Source organism: Oreochromis niloticus, linkage group LG3, assembly GCF_001858045.2.
Source record: "Oreochromis niloticus isolate F11D_XX linkage group LG3, O_niloticus_UMD_NMBU, whole genome shotgun sequence".
Classification (NCBI taxonomy): Eukaryota; Metazoa; Chordata; class Actinopteri; order Cichliformes; family Cichlidae; genus Oreochromis; species Oreochromis niloticus.
The window spans coordinates 64,366,045-64,385,048 of record NC_031967.2 but is presented as its reverse complement, the minus strand read 5'-3'; the positions used below and the strand labels follow the sequence as shown (position 1 = coordinate 64,385,048).

Genomic DNA, 19,004 nt, shown 5'->3' with positions numbered 1-19,004 from the left:
TATTCAAGGTAGAAAAGTCTAAGACGTTAAGCCCACCTGATTCGTACTTATTCATCACAACAGTTTTTCTAATATAATGCGTACGGTTCCTCCATATAAAATTAAAGAGCATACGGTCAATGTCTTTACTAATTTTCTTATCCAGATGTAAAGACAGAGCAGCATATGTTAATCGGGATTTCCCTTCAGCTTTAGTAATCAACACTCTACCTTTCAACGACAAGTCCCTTTGCAGCCACTGGTTGAACTTCTTTAGGGTTTTCTGTATAATTGGAGTGAAGTTTGAAGAGCATCTTGATTTTTGATCTTTGGATATTAACAGTCCCAAGTATGTGACTTCCTGTTTAACAGAAATATTACAGATAGTATTTGCAGGGCAGTCTTTAATTGGTAGTAAATCACACTTTTTTAGATTTAGGCATAAACCAGAGGCCTCAGAGAAATCACTAATCACACTAAGGGCTGGAGGGATTTGGTTGGCATTCTTCAAGAAGAGTGTGGTGTCATCGGCTAACTGGCTGATGACGAGCTCCTTATCAGCTATGGTGATTCCTTGTACAACACTGTTTGAAATATTAGTTGCAAGAATTTGTGTACAGAGTAAAAATAAATATGGTGAAATAGGACATCCTTGGCGAATACCACGTTTCAGGTCAAATCTCGGGGTGGAGCCATTAATCATTTCAATAGAACTATTGCCATTTGTGTATAAGGTTTTGATAGCTTTACAGAAAAATTCTCCAAAGCCAAATTTTTCCAAAGAGCGGAAAATAAATTGATGTTCAATTGTATCAAAAGCCTTATAAAAGTCCAGGAAGAGAATGAAGCTATAGTCAGGTACCAAATCAGAGTAATCAAGTAAATCCAAAACCAGTCTAATGTTATTAGAAATGTGTCTGTTTCTCATAAAGCCTGATTGTGTCTCATCGATAATTGTGTCCAAGACCTCTTTAATTCTGTTAGCAAGTATTAAAGCCATAATCTTATAGTCATTATTGAGCAGACAGATGGGTCTCCAATTATCAATAAAAGGTAAGTCTTTGTTTGGTTTTGGAATAAGTGTTATGAGACCTTGAGTAAGAGTAGGAGGGAGGGTGTTATTGTCTATACTTTCTGTAAAAACCTGCAGTAAAAACGGAGCCAGGAGATCAGAAAATGATTTATAAAACTCTGCAGTCAAACCATCTGTGCCGGGAGATTTATTGGACTTAAGTGCAGAAATGGAAGTACAGACTTCCTCCACAGTCAGAGGGCTGTCACAATAACTTCTATCTTCCACAACAATAGATTTAAGGTTTTTAACATTATTGAAAAATTGCGTTGAGACAACCTCATTATATTGTGAATTGTATAGTTTAGCATAGAATTCGGCACAGAAATGCGAAATTTCTCTAGGATTGTCAGAGACAATGCCATTAATATTTAGTTGATGAATAGAGTTCATTTTTGATCTGTATTTTTCAAGCCTGAAAAAATAAGCAGAATTTTGTTCGCCCTCCTCCAGCCACCTCTTCCTGGATCTTATAAAAGCACCTTCAGCCTTGCGTCGATATAAACCATCCAGTTTATTTTGAAGTTCTAGTAAACTTAATTTATCTTCCTCTGAAATTTCTTCTGGGGACTTCTGGTAATGAGAGGCAATTTTGCTTATCACATCTTGTTCTTCAGCTTTCCTCAATTTAGTAATTTGACTCCCATATCTTCTCAAGAATTTGCATGCTTCAAATTTAAAAAGTTCCCAATTGGTACAAAAGGACTTCTCTCTGTTAGCTTTATTCCAATAATAACCAATTAATTTATTAATCTGCATGTTAACCATTTTATCTTTTAGAAAAGAATTATTTAACTTCCAATAACAGAATTTATGAGGTACATTGTCCAGTGTAAACATTTGGACGTCAATGTGAATTGCTCTATGATCAGTGAGGGGGGTGGCAAGTATATTAACGGTAATATTATCTTTATCAATGCAGTCAGAAACAAGCCAAAAGTCAATACGTGATTGCCTGGATCCTGTCCTATTGCTCCAAGTAAAGAGTCTATCATCTGGAAATTTCTCTCTCCAAATATCCACAACATTAAATTTTCCCATAAATTTTTTAAGTTTGCACTGTGTGAAGACTGCTGCCCTGGAGGCCACCTATCAACCGTATTATCTAAAGCAATGTTAAAGTCTCCACCAATTAAGAGGACTGAATTTGGGTATTTGGAGAGCCAGAAAGTAATTCTTTCTTCTAAGGAGTCAAGTAATTTATCATTTTCAGTTTTATTATTGTAACCATATATATTTACTGCAATGACAGTACTGTTATTGTGTCTGATTATTGAGCAGAGGTAGTGTCCTAAGCTGTCACAGTCAGAGTGTAACACATCCCCAGAAAAAGAATTTTTAAGCGTGGCAACTCCAGCAGAACGCTCAGAGCCATGGGACAACCAGACGTCATTACCCCATTGTGATTTCCAAAAATTCGTATCAGCAGGTGTGGAATGACTCTCTGGGAAAAAGCAAAAATCGGTTTTAAATTGTTTGGCAAACAAAAACAAAGCTTTGCGTTTACAGGTTTGTCTTAACCCCCTGGTATTAAGAGAAACAAATGAAAAAGACAAAGTTATTAGAAAAAAGAAAGAGAAAAAGTAAGTTCTAAACTTCTACAGCTAAGAATAGATCTATAGAATAAGGGGACCGGGTGCTGCACAATTTAGGTAATAGAACAGTAAAAACCCTGAGTAACTAAGCTTATAAAAATATAATATTTAACTTCCTGCTATGTTTTAAATATAGCTTTTTATAGATAAACACACTCTTCAACACAAAATAAAACTTTAACCTGAGGGTGAAAATATAAAATTCACCATGTAAACAAGCTTACAGAAATGTCATGTTGGATACTGAATCTCTATGAAGGAGGGAAAACTTCTGATCCACTGATGAATCCTCGGCCTCCCACGAAATAAGCCGGCTTACCCTCCTTACGGGCTTTGTCAATCATCGGCCACAGCTTGTCACGACGTTCTCTGTCCTCCCTGGACAGATCTTCAGCGAACCTCAAATGATTGTCCTGCAGGTAGGGGGATGTTTTGGCCGCTTTCCATACAGCATCTCTGTAGATTCGGGAGGTGAACTGCACGATGATGCCTCTAGGTCTGGTGCTACCTTGTCGCTTGGCTCCGAGTCGGTGTACGGTGTCAATGACATCAGGCAGCCTATGATTTTGCTCCGGCAGAACAGAGACTGACATATCTCAATCACCTTTCCCCTCACGTCTTCTTTCTCAGCCTCCTTGACTCCATGTAGTCTGAGATTCCACCTCCTGGAATATCTTTCCAACTCAGATAGTCTCTGTTGGAAGTTGTCCACTCTACCTTCCTCTTTAGTTACTTTTTTTTCCAGGTCGCAAACTTTTCCCTTCATATCTTTCATTTCCGCGCACACAAAATCAATCGTCTTTTTGAGACCCTCAATCTGGAGCGTATTCTCTTTCACCATGTTCGAGTTCTCTCTCACCATGCTCTCGATGTTATCAGACCTGGTGTTTATTAATGCCGACAGACGAGAAATTATCTGATTTACATCATCTGGGTCAGAGCTGCTGCGTTCGTACATCACCTTCTTCGGAGCTGGTGATTTAAGAGGTGTAACAGGGAGAGGTGGGAACTCATCCATTTCTTCTTCGGCTAACGTGAGTGCCACCGCAGTAGCTGCGTAGTTATGGAAGCTATCCATTAGCACGTTGCTGGGTGTAGCCCTCTCCTCGTTAGCATTCTCAGGCGCTAGCTTAGACTTGGAACTTTCCAGTCCCCTTTTTGCTCCTTTCTGATTCGGCATTCTGCTGCTTCTTGCCCTATGATTGCTGTATCTTCTCTTGTTTAGTTAATTGTTAGTGTTGGCAGCATAAAGTTGAGGTTTTACTGTTGTTCACGAACTTTCTGTGCAGAACTCGGTAGAGAGCGTCTACTCACTCCGCCATCTTGGCACGCCCCCCCCGTCCCAATTCAGGGGGCGTTTATCAATATGCGTACTTGTGCGTACTTGCGTTCTCGTGTACTCGTGATACGTCATCAGTCGGAGACCAAGTACTGTTCCAATTCGAAGTACGCATCACGCCGAGAACGCGAAAAAGTCCCGGATGTGTTCTCGATCCGCCCGTTTTATCGAGCATGCATCGGTGTAGACTTGGGACAGCTATATATCCCAGAATGCATTTCGTCCAAAACTCAACAGCGGACTCCCGGCACATCGTCCGTCCCCCCCCCCCCCGCTCGCGGACTTCTCACTACTCAGGTTAAAGAAACCCCAGCAGCTGTCTATAGTATTGAGTGTCCACTAGAATAGAAATAAAAGCGTTCTAACATCTCACCTGCTTGTTTTTATTAAGGTATGTACACGTATGTACATGTACACTATTTTTATTAATAGAGGTTTCACTACTGAGGTTAAAAATGATATATAAGTTACTTAGATCACTTCTAAATGTTAATGTTTGGTTTATTTCAGTGTTTTATTTGTTCCTGAGTAAACCGGTTTGGCTGTGATTAAAGTTAAGCTTCATAACATGTTACTCACAGTTAAATTAAGAGGGGACGGCAGTAAAACCTCCGGACCTGTGACATCATCACGTACGCAGGTGTTCCGACTGTACAAATCACGAGTCCGTGCTCGCGTACTTGAGAATTGAGAAACGGCCCACGAGTCCGTGCTCGCGTTCGCACAAAAATAACGTCATAAAAGCTCAAAGTACAATTATGATCAGAATGATTGACTTTAAATATTTTGTTTATTTCCTTTGACATTTGAGTTTTTAGTCATGTTGGATTTACTGAACCTCTGAACATCCACCAGGTCACCAGTGACCCACTGAGGGGGGATTTTAGCCTCATGCTAAACATGCAAAGTGTCAGAAACTACAAGATGTTTGCTTCCATCCATCCTCTTCCCCTTATTCGGGGCCGGGTTGCAGGGGCAGAGGCCTAAGCAGAGAAGCCCAGACCTCCCTCTCCTCCAGCTTGTCTGGGGGAACACCAAGGCATTCCCAGGCCAGTCGAGAGATATAAACTCTCTAGCATGTCCTAGGCCTGCCCCGGGGCCTCCTCTCGGTGGGACATGCCCGGAACACCTCACCCAGGAGGCGCTTCCACAGAACAACAACATGTGCTGATAATAAGTGAACATAATGTGTGAGAGAAAGCAGCCTCTCATTATAAGACACTGTGAGTCTCTGCATGCTGCCTTTATGGAGCTACAGCTGTTTGTATCCACTGAACAAAAAGCTTTGTAGCTGTATACTGACTCCTGACACTACAACACATCACACTGACACACACATTACACTTCTTTGTCTCTGTCACAGCTGGATTACAGCCACAGATGTTAACTTTACACAGACTTCAAACAGCCTTGTGTGGCTTCACACATGGACACACTAAACCAATACCAAAACAGTTCTTTAGGACGTATTAGTATGATGTAAACCAGACTGAAAGGCCTTTTTCCTCTTTATTAAATAGCATTTTGGTTTCTAATAGTTCAATCTCACCTGCAGACACAAACATTAAGAAGCCGACAAACAGCAAAGTCGAGCAGAGCGACGCACATGGTCCAGCAGCCATTTCTGTGATTTCTAGCTCTGCTGATCCAACACTTAGTTTGTTCTAAATAGTTGATTAGTTGAGTCTGTTGGTATTTTCCAAGAGTAACAGAACCTGAGTTTAAACTTGAGTACATGAGTTTAAATTTAGGGTTTAATTAAGGCTGAGAGATTTGTTTTTTCCGCTGCTCGTTCAAGGTCAGTTGGTCACTCGTGACCTGTTCAGAGGTTCATGTTGTGCATCACGTGATATGTTACGTACGATACGTAACACGTCACTACAAAAGAGGTGAAAAAATCTAAAGCAGGTCTGAGTGTTTAACAGGTTCAGTTCTCGAATGATCGCCACAGAACAACACAAACATCTATCTCATCATCATCAGTCATCAGCTACACACTAAAGACCATCAGCAGCTGAAGGACTTCAACATGTGTCACTGTATAAAGTGTATATTGTTTTATGGAGGTGGCAGCATTTAGCTGTAGTGATCAGGGATTGTCCATAAATATAAACAGATGTACTGTGACATGTGGAACTTTTGAACTTCATTACGAACTGAATAACATCAAACCAATAACCTGATCAACATAAACCAGAAGGTCTCAGATCACTTACTGATGTCAGGATCTCAGACTGATGTGTCAATGCTCTGAGCTGGAATCAGATGTAAATCAAAGCACTTCATGTAAAACAGAAGTAAGCAGAATAATCCGGATATATGTCCTGTTAGAAATCCTGGTCACGACCTCTCCGACTGTAACTCAGAGAAACCCAGCTGACACTGTCACCGTAACAGCTTCAACAGAGAGGAGCTGCTCAGCAGTTTCAGATTATTACCATAAAGGTCAGGACAGGATGGAGAGGAGGAGAGTTTACTCTGTGGAGGATGTTTTGACAGGACAGGCAGAGGCCTTGAGGAAGTGGGGACTCACCCCTTCTGGCCCAGCAGACTTGCCTGAGTGGAGTCTTCTCATTGGACATGGTTGTGAGTGAAAGTGATAGGTCGGGGAGGGATGTCAAGACTTTCACAGGAGGCAAAAGGGCAATGTGGAGAGGGAGGGAGAGACAGTGGTGAGGCTCCGGGTTTCAGACTGACTACAGGTGAGGCTGTAGGTGGGTGAGCATTCACTGCAGTCTCAAATATGCTGAAAAACACATTCAACTCGTTAGCTCTGTTTCTTAATGTCTGTAAGAAAAATCTCTTACAGACATTTCTGTTATAAGACATTTGTGTATGTGATACAGGTAAAAGTCAGCATGAAGACTTCCATGTGAACCTCACCCTAAAAAGATGTTCAGACCTAAACTGTCAGGATGTTTGATGTCATTGACTTTGACTCGACCATTTTTAATGGCACAGAGCCAGAGGCTGTGTGCTCTCTTTCTGTGAGCTCAAGTTAAAGGATTTGTTTGCTTTTATATTCAGTACAAACCTGTAAGTCATTCATTCAGACATATGCTGAGGCAGGCGAAGAAATAGCTTCATCACATGAATTATTTATTTTGTATTATTTATAACTTAATCTATTTTTAGTGTTCTTCTTAGATTATGCATTGCATTCTGCACTCAGAGGTAACATGTGCTAATAATAACAAGTGAATATAATATATGACAGAAAGCAGCACCTCTCATTATCAGACACTGAGTCTCTGCATGCTGCCTTTATGGAGCTGCAACTGTTTGTTGAACAGCTTTCACTGAGCTTCCACCCATCCTCTGAAATAAACATCACAGACAGGAAATCCCATCAGAGCTGTGCAGAGATGTTTGAAGGGCCGGGTGCTCAAAGTTAAAAAGGGCCACATAAAACCAGACTGAATAACAACAACACACATTCATCAAGAATTTAATATGGAATCACATCATCGTATATCACTGTCATCAGGTGGAGACAATTCCAGGAAAAAAATGTATCCTATGTTTACCTGATGGGTACAATGTTGCTGTTGAGGGGTTTCTGCTGCTCCTGCTGCTGATAGTGCTGGAGGGCTGTGCTGATCTGAGACTGTAAAAAGTCTCTAGGAGAGATGGTAGCTGAAAGAGTTATGAGATAATAATAAAATGTAAAGATCGGTGACAGCGCTTAAAACCAAAAGGGCAACAAAACTGTGGGAAATAAACTGAAACTGGAATATTAATCAAATCAAATTAATCAAAAGAGCAGAAGAGCAGTTACCATTTAAAAAGGTGGTACTCAGAATACAGTTACTTTGTTGTTGTAGCTGTTTAGACTCAACTGTACACTGTGTTCGTGTTTTCCTCCGGAAAAAATAAGTTCCGTCGGAGCAGCCTTTCAACGCCTCTCTCTGTCTCTCGCAAGCAAAGTTGACCCAGACAACAAAGTAAAGCTAGTTTTCAGCTACAAGCCCGACACAAACCCGACGCCAGAGGTCCCTTTACTACGGTTCGGAGCCGCTGACCTGTTTTGTATACGCGCGGAATAGTTTTCTATATGAGATCGCTGCAAAAAGTGCAGCCTTACCTAATGTCCACCCTACTGTTACTCATTTTGTCATGATCCTGGGCCATGTTGGCCCAGAATTCTTAGTTTTCTTGTATTTTTGTATTTTGTTCTGTATTTAGGCCATGCTTCCTGGGTTGCTCTGTTAAGGTGTTCCTTATTTGATTTCCCCTTGTGACTTTTACCCCCTGTGTGCCCCTCTGTGTGTCTGTGAGCTCTCGTTTCCCCTCCTTGTGTTTTGTCTGTGAAGGTTCTCAGTCATCCAGGTCATCGTAGACTAAGGAGCTTGGAAAGAAAAGCGTCTGGACTTCTTGAGTTGCTTGAAGACGTTTCACCTCTCATCCGAGAAGCTTCTTCAGTTCTAAGGAACTCACATCCTGGGCCATCTGACCTCAGGAAATCACATGATAGGGTGGTGCCAGGTTTCACAATGAGCTCACCCGAAACTCTGGCTGATTAGGACCCACACCTGCTTTCACACCTTGGCTCATGTGATTAGGTAGAGGATCATCAGGGGGTCCTTTGTCCCCTTTGGGGGGAAACTCCCACTAGGTTTAAATCTGGGACTCTCCACCACTGATCCTTAGAACTGAAGAAGCTTCTCGGACTCCCTGCTCTCTGGGCTCTGACTCTGTCACTCCAGCCTCTTTCTCCTGACTTGCCCTTTGCTCTACATCCTCTCTAGGCTCTGCCTGTGACTCACTCTTCGCCTCCCTTCCACCTTCCATCGCCTCATCTCATCTATCACTCTCCACTTTCTCTCCATCTGAGAAGCACAATTTCCTATTGCATTAATCTATCACTTAATTACTCGCACTTAACAACTTTTTCACCTAATGTGTTGATGCCTGCTCAATCATCCAGGTAAGTAAATCCTAAAAGGCTGATTCTGTTCATCTGGACTCAGAGTTTTCAGAGGGAGAAACATTTCGTCACTTCTTCAGCCCAGCTGACTCCAGGTTTCCCCAACCTTATAAACAGTACATTTGTGCAAATCGATGTGGAGATGCTGTGGTTTAGACTCAGCGTTCCCTCATTTGTTGTCCTCATAGTTCTTCCACACACAGCGGTCACTAACCTCCAGTCAGGGATCTTGTCCTGTGTGAGAAAACTCCTCCCTACCTTACAGTTGTTACCAGGGATGTTTCATATTCATGCTGATGGCATCTTTAACAGACACCCTGTTATCATACACGTGAGGCCAAGCAGCCTCTCCTGACTGAAACTGTGTTTTGTAAACGTGCAGTAATTTACCTTCAACACTCACTTCAACTCTTTGTATCCCTTTTAGTTATCCCTTCACACAGTGGAAATGATACTTGTACCCTGTTAATGAGTGTATCAACTCTATTAAAAGCATACATTGCAATTAATGTTAAAAAACGTAATTTAAAACATATTTCTAACACAGCTTCATCACAGCTGTCAGATATTTTATTCACAGTCAGTCGGATCCATTTCTGTTCTATTTCTGTTCATTGTTGTGTTTCTGGTTTTCTCCTGAAGTCCAGACTCAGTATTTTCAGCATTCAGCAGTCTGCTCACAATAAAAATGTTTAGTTGTGTTAAGCTGCAGCACTTAGATAAATCATCATGATGCATGTGCTTTCAGTGTTTATCAATGAAGGACAAGTTTTCTGTAAGCAGTCCAGACAGCAGCTGATAATCACTGATGTCACACCTACTGTTATAAATATTACTGTGTCAAACATCAGCCTGATAAATGTTAATGTAACAGTGTTTATGTTGTATGACTCCACGTTAACCACAATGTGTTTGTGTATTATGACATTTATTGGCTCAGTGGCGCCCCCTTTTAGGCAGTGGAGAAATGCCACTGGCATTGTTAAAACATGGATGAGCCTGAGGTGGGTTGTAGCCCAATGTTCCCTCTAAGCTGCGCACGTGCGCAATAGTTGGGTTGCGGTCACGTGGTTCTGATGACGTGCGGAGGCAGCGCGATTTTTGAGTGGAGGGCGGAAGTAAACATGGAGGACACTGTGGAGAGTCAGGAGAGCAGCTATTGTGCAACTTTAGACCCCGTTTCTCGGGAGAGATATAAACAGATAGTTAAAAAATATATCGGACGTGATCCGTATTCTTTGAAAATGTCCGAATACACCACAGAAGTAAAGGATTTGCCTACTATCGAGGCTGTGGATATCACCAACTACTTGGTCCTCCAGACTTCTTACTACACTAGGCAGCAAATGAAAGCTTTCAAGAGTCTGGAGGCGTACAATTTTTTTGTCAGCGGGTGGGTCCACAACCTTGGAACAAAACGTCTCCGTGATGGATACAGTTTGGTGTTTGCAAGGGTGAGTGTTTGTTCTTATATTGCTTTATCTTAAACACGCTAACAGTTAGCGGTAGCGGCTTTAACGTCAACAACCATAATCATTACAGATAATGGCATCTTTTTCTCTTTGACATGATTCTTGTTTGTTTTACATCTCAGCACAATATCTTACCTGGATAAGTGAATGTCTCATTCACACTGAAGTCTTCTGGTTGTGGATTCTCAGCTGGAAGCTGCAGTTCGGGGTTCTCCACTGTCACTAGGCTCAAATCCAGGCTCTCAGCCGTCTGTTGCATATCCAAAATCGCCTCTGCACATCGATGCTGTTCTGCCTTAAGCTTCATTCTTTTCTCTCGTTTGAGAACTGATTCCGATCTGGGTTTTCGTTCGTAGCCGAGATTGACCGTCGGAGCCCAGTCCTCCGACTCTTCGTCATCCAAAGCACTTGGGCAGCCTATAGTCCCAATCAAGTCAATATTAGACTACTAACTTAAAAGCACTAAGTAAACGAGAATTTAACGACAACCTAATGCTAATAAGTTCGTTTGCAAACATAACATTACCTCTGACGAAGTGGTCGCTGCAGACACGGGCATTGGCAGACTCTGCTCCTCCCGACTGTAAACGTAAATTTAAAATCCATTTTTTCCTACGTTTTTCGGTTAGAATTTTCCATTTTTCTCCTCTTCGTTGGGCTATTTTTGGTACCCTAAAATACCGTTTATCGGTTTCTCTGGTCGACCTACTGGAGCATCCGTAAACACAACAGGACATAGGCATTTTGCGTACTGTCTGTCTGTGATTTTGCGCTTATCTTTTTCACTTCCGACCGCCAGTCAAATTTCGCGCTTTACGTCGACGTCACGTCTACGTCAAATGAAACCTAGCTATTGCGCACTGCTGGCACGGTCTCTGCGCACAGAAAATCTGTGTTGCGCACAAAAAAAAAATCTTACCTGAATTGAAATTAAAATTAAAACTTTAACAATTCTGTTTTTGCAGTGTTAGTCAGTAAGTGACTGGCTGCTCCAGTATGGGATTAGAACGATGCCACCTTATCCCATAGTCCAGCCAATTACGCGATTCACATTCGTATATACGCAGCTAATCAACGTCGTTGACAGGCTATGACAGCGTCCTTATGTGCCGACACCGGAGTTTGAGCTGGCAAAGCGGCGTGGCTGATGTGGAGTGAAGCCACGTTAATGACAACGTGTACAACCACTGGAGATGTGAGCAGGACAGACGGAACGGAACAATTGAAAAAGGGAAAAGTGTGGAGTTTATACCAGTGTTTAAATTGTGTTGATAGGCCACGTAAAACCAGAGTTGTGATACAAAATATGCAATGTTTGGTTTTCTTCCTGAATACTGTCGTTGTTTATATTTACTGCGGGAAGAAACGGTAAAAACAGCGTTTTATAAGGAAAACGCTTGAAAGCCTGTGAGCAAAAACAAACCCCACCCCCTCTCACTTTCCTATTCGTCCAAAAAAAGTACCGTGTCGACCAATCAAAAAATGATATGGCAACGTGGCATCTAGTTGTTAAGAAACAAGGGGAAGTTTTAGGAGTGACGGCGGTGCTTTGAGATGTGAGAGATTTACGACCTTTAGCGCAAATCTTGTGTAGTTAGTGTGTAGTGTAGTCAATAGTTTTGTTGTGTGTTTCAGAACAATGAGGCGACTGCTGAATGTTACAGGTGTTACAGGAGTGATGCATCTCCTGTTGTCAGGCCTGCAGGTATCAGGCTGTTGTTCTCCTTTATCTCATAGTGGACAGAAATTATTTTTTTTGGAGAGGCACAAATAATTTGTGTGGCATCAAATTTGATGCAGAACAGCTGATTGTTCTGTAAATACTTTGAAATATTTATTTAAAAACGCCTTGGCTGCATTTAACAAAATAGCTGCAAAAAACTTTGTTTGCCAAACTGAGTTACTTTTTTGAAGAAGTAACTATATAATTAATTGCCCAACATTGGTCATTATATACTGTATTTTGCAGACAGAGTTACAGGACTCTCTCCCAGACCACAGACTCATAATACAAGTCAGAGCTTTAAAAAAAAAAAAAAAAAAAAGAAAGTTGTGTTTTCAAAATTGGAGTTCAAGTTATTTTTACTTCCAATAGTGTTAACATACTACACAGGTCAATGACTAGATTTTTTTTTAAACATTTTCATTGTAAGTGGGCTAAAGCAGTTAATTAAAAGTAGTCTAACATAAATGTAAACACTGCAATTTGATTATTTTAATAAACCATGTAACTTGGATGGATTAGATGCTGGCGTGACCACAGTGCACACGTCTGATGTCGCTCACAGTGGTCCAAGGGATCGCTCAGGGAGTTTGTGTGTTCACTCAGACACATGAAAAATTAGAGGGAACATTGGTTGTAGATCACAGCACTGTGTGTGATCATCACACACTGGTGTCTGTTCTTATATAGCCCACCTGTTTAAATTGTATTAAAGCTTAAAGTTCGCATTATTACTGTGACAGCTGTCAAGGTGAGCCGTGTGGAAGTGAAGAGAGGAAGGACCCACGAGCAGGCACTGACTTTACTGAGAGGGAGCTTTATTCACAGGGAGAGCAAACAGAAATGTAGCAGGCATGAAACAGAACCTAAAGATGACCTGCACTGGAAAAACAAAGAAAACAGACCTGAAACCTGGAATCAGAGATGGACTAGGGAGGACGACACAGGGAGGAAATGCAGGGTGACAACACAGACGGACCAGCAATGAGCGACAGGAAACACAGGGCTTAAATACACGGTGGAGTAATCAGGGAATAGGAGACAGGAGGGAAACACAGCTGGGAGAAATCAGGGCTAACAAGACTAGGGAAGCAAAACTAGACACATTCACATAAGACACTGACCTTCAAAGTAAAACAGGAAATAGACGACAGACACAGAGATCCAGACTGGACACTGAACTTTACAGATAGACTCCCAGCAGATACTATGACAGACAGAGGGAACACAGAAAAGTGGGACCAGGGCAGGCACACAAAAGACAACCAGAATAAACAAGAACATAGAATATTATAAGGAAACACAAAAGACTGAGTCGTCAAACTCAGGACCATGACAGTTACAGTCTGGCCTCTTTGACCTCTGGACTGGATTTTTTTTTAATGTCAATTAACAGGTATGACAGTCTGTATGAAGCTCCTGTACCATCTTGCAGCTTGATAATCGAGCTAACTAGCTTTAGCTGATAACTCACTCGTGGTCACTATGGTCACCCTCCACCAGTTTCAAATGTCCTGAACTCGTCTCCGCTCTGCTCTCTGTTCAAATCACACTTTAGTTCAGAGTGAATCAGTGCAGGACGAGTAACATCATTTCAGTTTGTTCACAGCAGCTTCAGAGCAGATTTCCACTCTGTGAACGATCCTCCATCCATGTGACAGGAACAGACTCAAATCTCAGGTTCATCTCTGCTGCAGGGAGGCGGTCTCAGTGAGCACCTCGACAGTCAGGGTTTGTTGGACTGACTGAAGCTGCATGAGTAAAATCAACGAATCATTAACTGGCTCAACATGTCAAACAACACTAAAAACAGCTTTTACAGCATCACAAAATCAAAAAAAATAATAAAGAAAGTAGCAGAACCACCAGTTCTCAGTCTTTCTCTTGCAGAAAATTTCTTCATATTCGTGAAATCTTTGATGATATTGTGTACTATAGATAAGCTGTTGAAAGTCTTCACAATTTCTTCACAATATGATGACTTCACAAAACTGTTTCTCCATTTCTCAAATATGTCAGATGTAAGAGGTTAAAGCAGGGGTCCCCAATCCCAGTCCACGAGGGCCGGTGTCCCTGCAGGTTTTAGATGTGTCCTTGATCCAACACAGCTGATTTAAATGGATAAATTACCTTCTCAACATGTCTTGAAGTTCTCCAGAGGCCTGGTAATGAACTAATCATGTGATTCACGTGTGTTGGCCCAGGGTGAGATCTAAAACCTGCAGGGACACCGGCCCTCGTGGACTGGGATTGGGGACCCCTGGGTTAAAGTATTGTGATTTATAAAGCAGCTGCTCTACTGTAGCACCCAGTTTCACCAGTAGATGGCAGCAGATGTTAAACATGATTCGTGGCTATTTGAATCATCACAGAGGTGTTTAACAGGAGGAGCTCTGTGCTGGTTCAGGAGATGTGATCTAGATGGAAGTCCAGCCGAGTCACATGTTCTTAGTTTGTAGTACATTTTAACTTTGTAATCACCAACAACTAATTAAATTAGCAAATATTTATGTTAGCTGCTGCCAGAGAATATTCAATATTTTTGCTTAAAATTGCAACAATAAAACTAAATAAATAAATAAAACAACAAAAACAAAACTCTTCAGTATCAAACAGATGCATCCTGTGCTGCAGCCACTGACTGATCTTTCTGCTGTTTTTGGTCTGTGGTTGTGATTTAATGTTTATTACTGGTTTTCTGTAGAGAGTACAGATGTGTATTTGTTAGTCACCACCAAACCACAATCATCTGACACCTCTGTGAAACCCACAGACCCACACCAGAAAAAAAAGAAGTGAGAACAAAAGTTTATTTGACCTGTAGAGAAACTAAACTGCTGCAGTGGAAACAAGAGCTAAAAAACATGAATACAATATAAGCGATGATGTTACTGAGGACACAGAACAACTGGAACTTTAATTGGATTCTGTAAAATGAAAGTATGTAGAAAATAAGCAGTATTGTGATCTGAGCCCAAGAAAAAACTTGGATTTAGGTCCATAATTGGTTGAATGAGGACACTTTCTTTAAATGTAGCTTCTGTGTAACCATCTCCTGAACCAGCACAGTGGTTTGCACCTTGTTGAAAGCATTTGATTATAGAGTTTGACAATGACACGCCTGCATCCTCTTGCTGTTTTTGACTTAGAAACATGTTGTGTAGTTGTTTTTCTTAAACATGACAATAATTCTGTCATCATGCACTTTCCTGGGCCTTTCAATGTGGCTCAGCTGGTCAGTGGATTCATTCTGTTTAATGATGCATCATATTGTTGATTTGGCCACTCCTGCAGTTTTGCTCTCTCTGATGGGTTCATTGTCACGTGTGCTGACATCTCTCGAGACCTCAAACTGAACATAGTAAAAACAGTGAAAAGCTATAAATTATACATTCAACATGGATCGATGGAACAAGGCAGCGGACTTTACCTGGCCATGAAACTCCTATCAGTAAGTTGTTGCCCCTGTGAATGCAGGACTATCTATAAAATTGCTGTAATTCCTAACAGGTAACACAGTACTTTACTTAAATGTCTGTAATTAAGGACTGAAGTCTACACTACAGTCACATCCTGATTGTTCAAGTTAAAATTCACTGTGGTGGTAAATAGAGTCAAAACTACAAAAATGGTGTCTTCATAAAAACAAATTATGTCTACAATGAGGAGGAGCCAGGAGAGAGAGGGAGTTCTGGGCTTCTTTGCTTTGGCTGCTGCCCCCACGATCTGGCCATGGATACACATGAGAAGATGGATGGATGGACAGAGGGACTCTGGTCTGAGGTGCTGGGGGGACCAGTTAGAGACCAGCAGCTGGACGTCAGTGGTTGGACTGGTGGACTACATCAGTGAAGAGTAGACAACGTCTGGCTCTGGTTTAAAGTCTGAACACAAACACACACAGTTCAAATAACAGGAAACACGATTACAAGCTTTGTAGTTTCGTCTTGATGCTCAATCATCCAGTAAATCTCCAAAAGTTGAATCTGTTCATCTGGACGTAGCGTTTTGTGGGAGAAACGTTTCGTCACTCATCCAAGTGACTTCTTCAGTCTCAGCTGACTGCAGGTTTCCCCAAACCTTATAAACAGTACATTTGCATAATGATTTCAGTCATTATGCAGAAGCTCAGGAGGTAGTGTAGGTCACCTACTGAAGGTTAGTGGTCCGATCACTGGCTTTTCCAGTCTGCATATCAAGAGTGTGAATGTAATTAGGAAGCACTCAGTTTAGGGAAAGTGTGTGATTTGTGAATGTTGCATGTTGTTTAAAGCACTGTGAGTAATCTGTGAGAATAGAAGGTCCCTTTATAAGAATCAGTCCATTCACTGTCTGAACAGAGTTTTGTCATGTTACTTTTGCGCTGTTATGTTCTGGCACATGTTGTTATTACACGGCTTGATTAAGGTACACATTAGGCTAACATCTGGGGCCAGAGCTGAAACTGTTCTGGTCCAGCACAGGGCCAGCAGTGTGTCTGCAACTGGCCCGTGGCTGCACACAACTTACACATGTCTCACATACCACAAAGAATCACGGTCCTTTGGTGGCCCAGATCAGGTTTTCCACAGGCAGTCCACTTCAGCAAAGAAGTTTAATCAGTCCTTCAAATTTTACCAGAGTATTTGTACAGCTTGAGTATCAGTAATAATCTATAATTTACTGAATAATATGGAGAATATAAAGCAGAAGCTGTGGGATGACTTACTGTAGTCAGGAGTTCAGGAGAATCCTCAGAGTTTCTGCTCCTCATCATGATGGAAACATGAAAACATGTTGATGCTCTTTGAGCTGGAATCAGTCCAAAGCAGCCGTGAGTGTGAACCAGCAGACATCATTATAACAACTCTGACATGAATCCTGATAGAAATCCTGCTCACTGACCTCTCTGACTGGAACTCTGTCACTGACACATCTGCCAACATCTGTTCCTGTAACAGCTCAGAGGAGTTCAGCACTCAGATTATTATCAGGACAGTCAATATGACCCTGAATGTGGCGCAGCAATAAACAGACTTTGAGACTTTCTCACAGATGACTATGAGGTCTGTGTGAAACACATTTTCAGCCTTTTATGGACACGTTCCATAAATCTGCATATTTTTCCCTGTTCAGCAGTGTAAGAATCTGAATTGTTGCCTGAAGGCCAAAAGATGCCAAACAGATTTAGGTTCCCAAGTCGACCATTACAGTATAACGTTCCACTTGAATCACAGCAGACAAGACCAGGAGATACAAAAACAAAGTAAGAGAAGTGTTACGACCCAACGCTCAAAAGCCGCAGCAAAGGCTTCAGAGGGGCTTTTAATTCATTTAGGGCTCCAGAGGAACCTTTTGAGGGAGGAGGTGTTACGCCCCTCTGCAGCCCCTAATCTCTTCGGTGTGTTCAACTGTTGCTCATTGACCACACCTAGTCAGGTGTGGATAAAAGCTTACCTGAGACAGGCTTTCAGAGAGGCTCAATGGTCCTTGCCTGGGTGATACCAGCTGTTTTAGCCAACTTGCTTTGCGTTTTAAGATCAAACCTCTTTTCACTGAAATTCTGGTGTTTGTCTCCTTATTTATGTTGCAGCTTTTGAGCCGGGTGGTAACATAAGGGAGAAAGTTAACAGAAGGAGAGGGAGAGAGAGAAAATAACACAGTAGGCAAACCACAGCAACTACCAACATATGCATAAATAACAGTAAGTAATAATAAGACATAATAAAACCACAGCTATTCTGGAGAAGTTTGTCCAAAGTTTCAGTGACAGAGAAGCAGCAGAAGAAAGCTGATATAAAACTGATGAAAGACGAGCAGCAGAAAATAGTCTGCAGGGAGAGAGAGCATGCAGCGCTGCAGCACTTCCTGGAAGTCACATGACTGTAATGAGAGTACAGGGCAGTAACTGAGTACACTTCCTCTTTGTGATGGAGGTGATTTTCTTCTTTATATTGTCAGATAAAGTCTGACAGTCTTCAGTTCATTTCATTTGATGTGTTTTCACAGATAAAACCAGCCAACAGTAAATCAGATGTTAACTCCACATGACCTTCATCTGTAAGCAGTAACTGCTTCCTGTTGTGTGTGTGTACTTGTGAAGCAGCCCTGCATCAATGCATATAACTGATGTGCACATGTCCAACAGAAGAAGGTCGTCATCGTCTGTCCTGTTCCTTATTCTGTCATTATTGCTCCCAGAAATGTGTTATTATTTCAAACATGTGAAGCTGAACTCTGACACATAACATCAAACAGCTCAGCAACCAGTCACACATTCAAATGTAATGCAGCTCTTTGAGTGTTTGAACCTGCTGTTGTGTTGCTTTTGTGTGCTGGTGTCACCGATGGCTGCTGCTGCCGTGACAACAAACACACAAACACTGTCATGTTGTCGGTCTGTGTGTTAGCAGTGTAGACCTTTGTTGTTAGGGCCAAAGGTCAAAGTTGACTTTCAAAATTAATGTAAAGAAACCATGTGGAGTATAATATCTGATATGAAAGGACATGAAGAGAGATGAACAACACACAGTTTATTTTTTCAATACGACGTCAATGACGCCACAAAGTGTCACAAAATCACACACTGCATGAAAACATCTTAAAATCTGAAGTTTTTACAGGTTATAGAAGCCAAAGATTTCCAGTTCTGCTCCAATCATGTGGGTAAAGACAATAAATACAAAGGTCAAAGGTCATGAACACTTTCTTTGTTTGAGCTTTTTAAAATATTATTTTTTCAGTGCAACATTATGTGACTTCACACTGACACAAAGATTAATATACTGCACTAGATTTACATATTAACACTGCTGACATCATCACATGATCTATAAAACCTGATGATGTCATCAGGCTGACATCAGCATGATGTCACAAACACATGATAAAACATGTTTTAGTAGAGCCTCTTGTTCT

At 41.4% G+C, this 19,004-nt stretch overlaps 1 protein-coding gene across 2 annotated transcripts in view; it reads right to left on the bottom strand.

Annotated features, from left to right (window-relative positions):
- LOC102078817 (zinc finger protein 665) overlaps positions 1-11,235 on the bottom strand; it is a 1,047,781-nt gene extending 1,036,546 nt beyond the window's left edge. Inside the window, exons 1-3 of one of the 2 annotated variants that reach the window (XM_025905795.1) lie at positions 10,911-11,235; positions 10,520-10,801; positions 9,959-10,046 (exon numbers count right to left, since the gene is read on the bottom strand). In XM_025905795.1, coding sequence (XP_025761580.1) covers positions 9,976-10,046; positions 10,520-10,801; positions 10,911-11,127 — 570 coding nt within the window. In that variant the 5' untranslated portion in view covers positions 11,128-11,235 and the 3' untranslated portion in view covers positions 9,959-9,975. Of the gene's footprint in view, positions 1-9,958; positions 10,047-10,519; positions 10,802-10,910 lie in introns of those variants that run through there. The other variant, XM_025905792.1, reaches the window with a different exon arrangement.
- Positions 11,236-19,004: the final 7,769 nt, after the last annotated feature.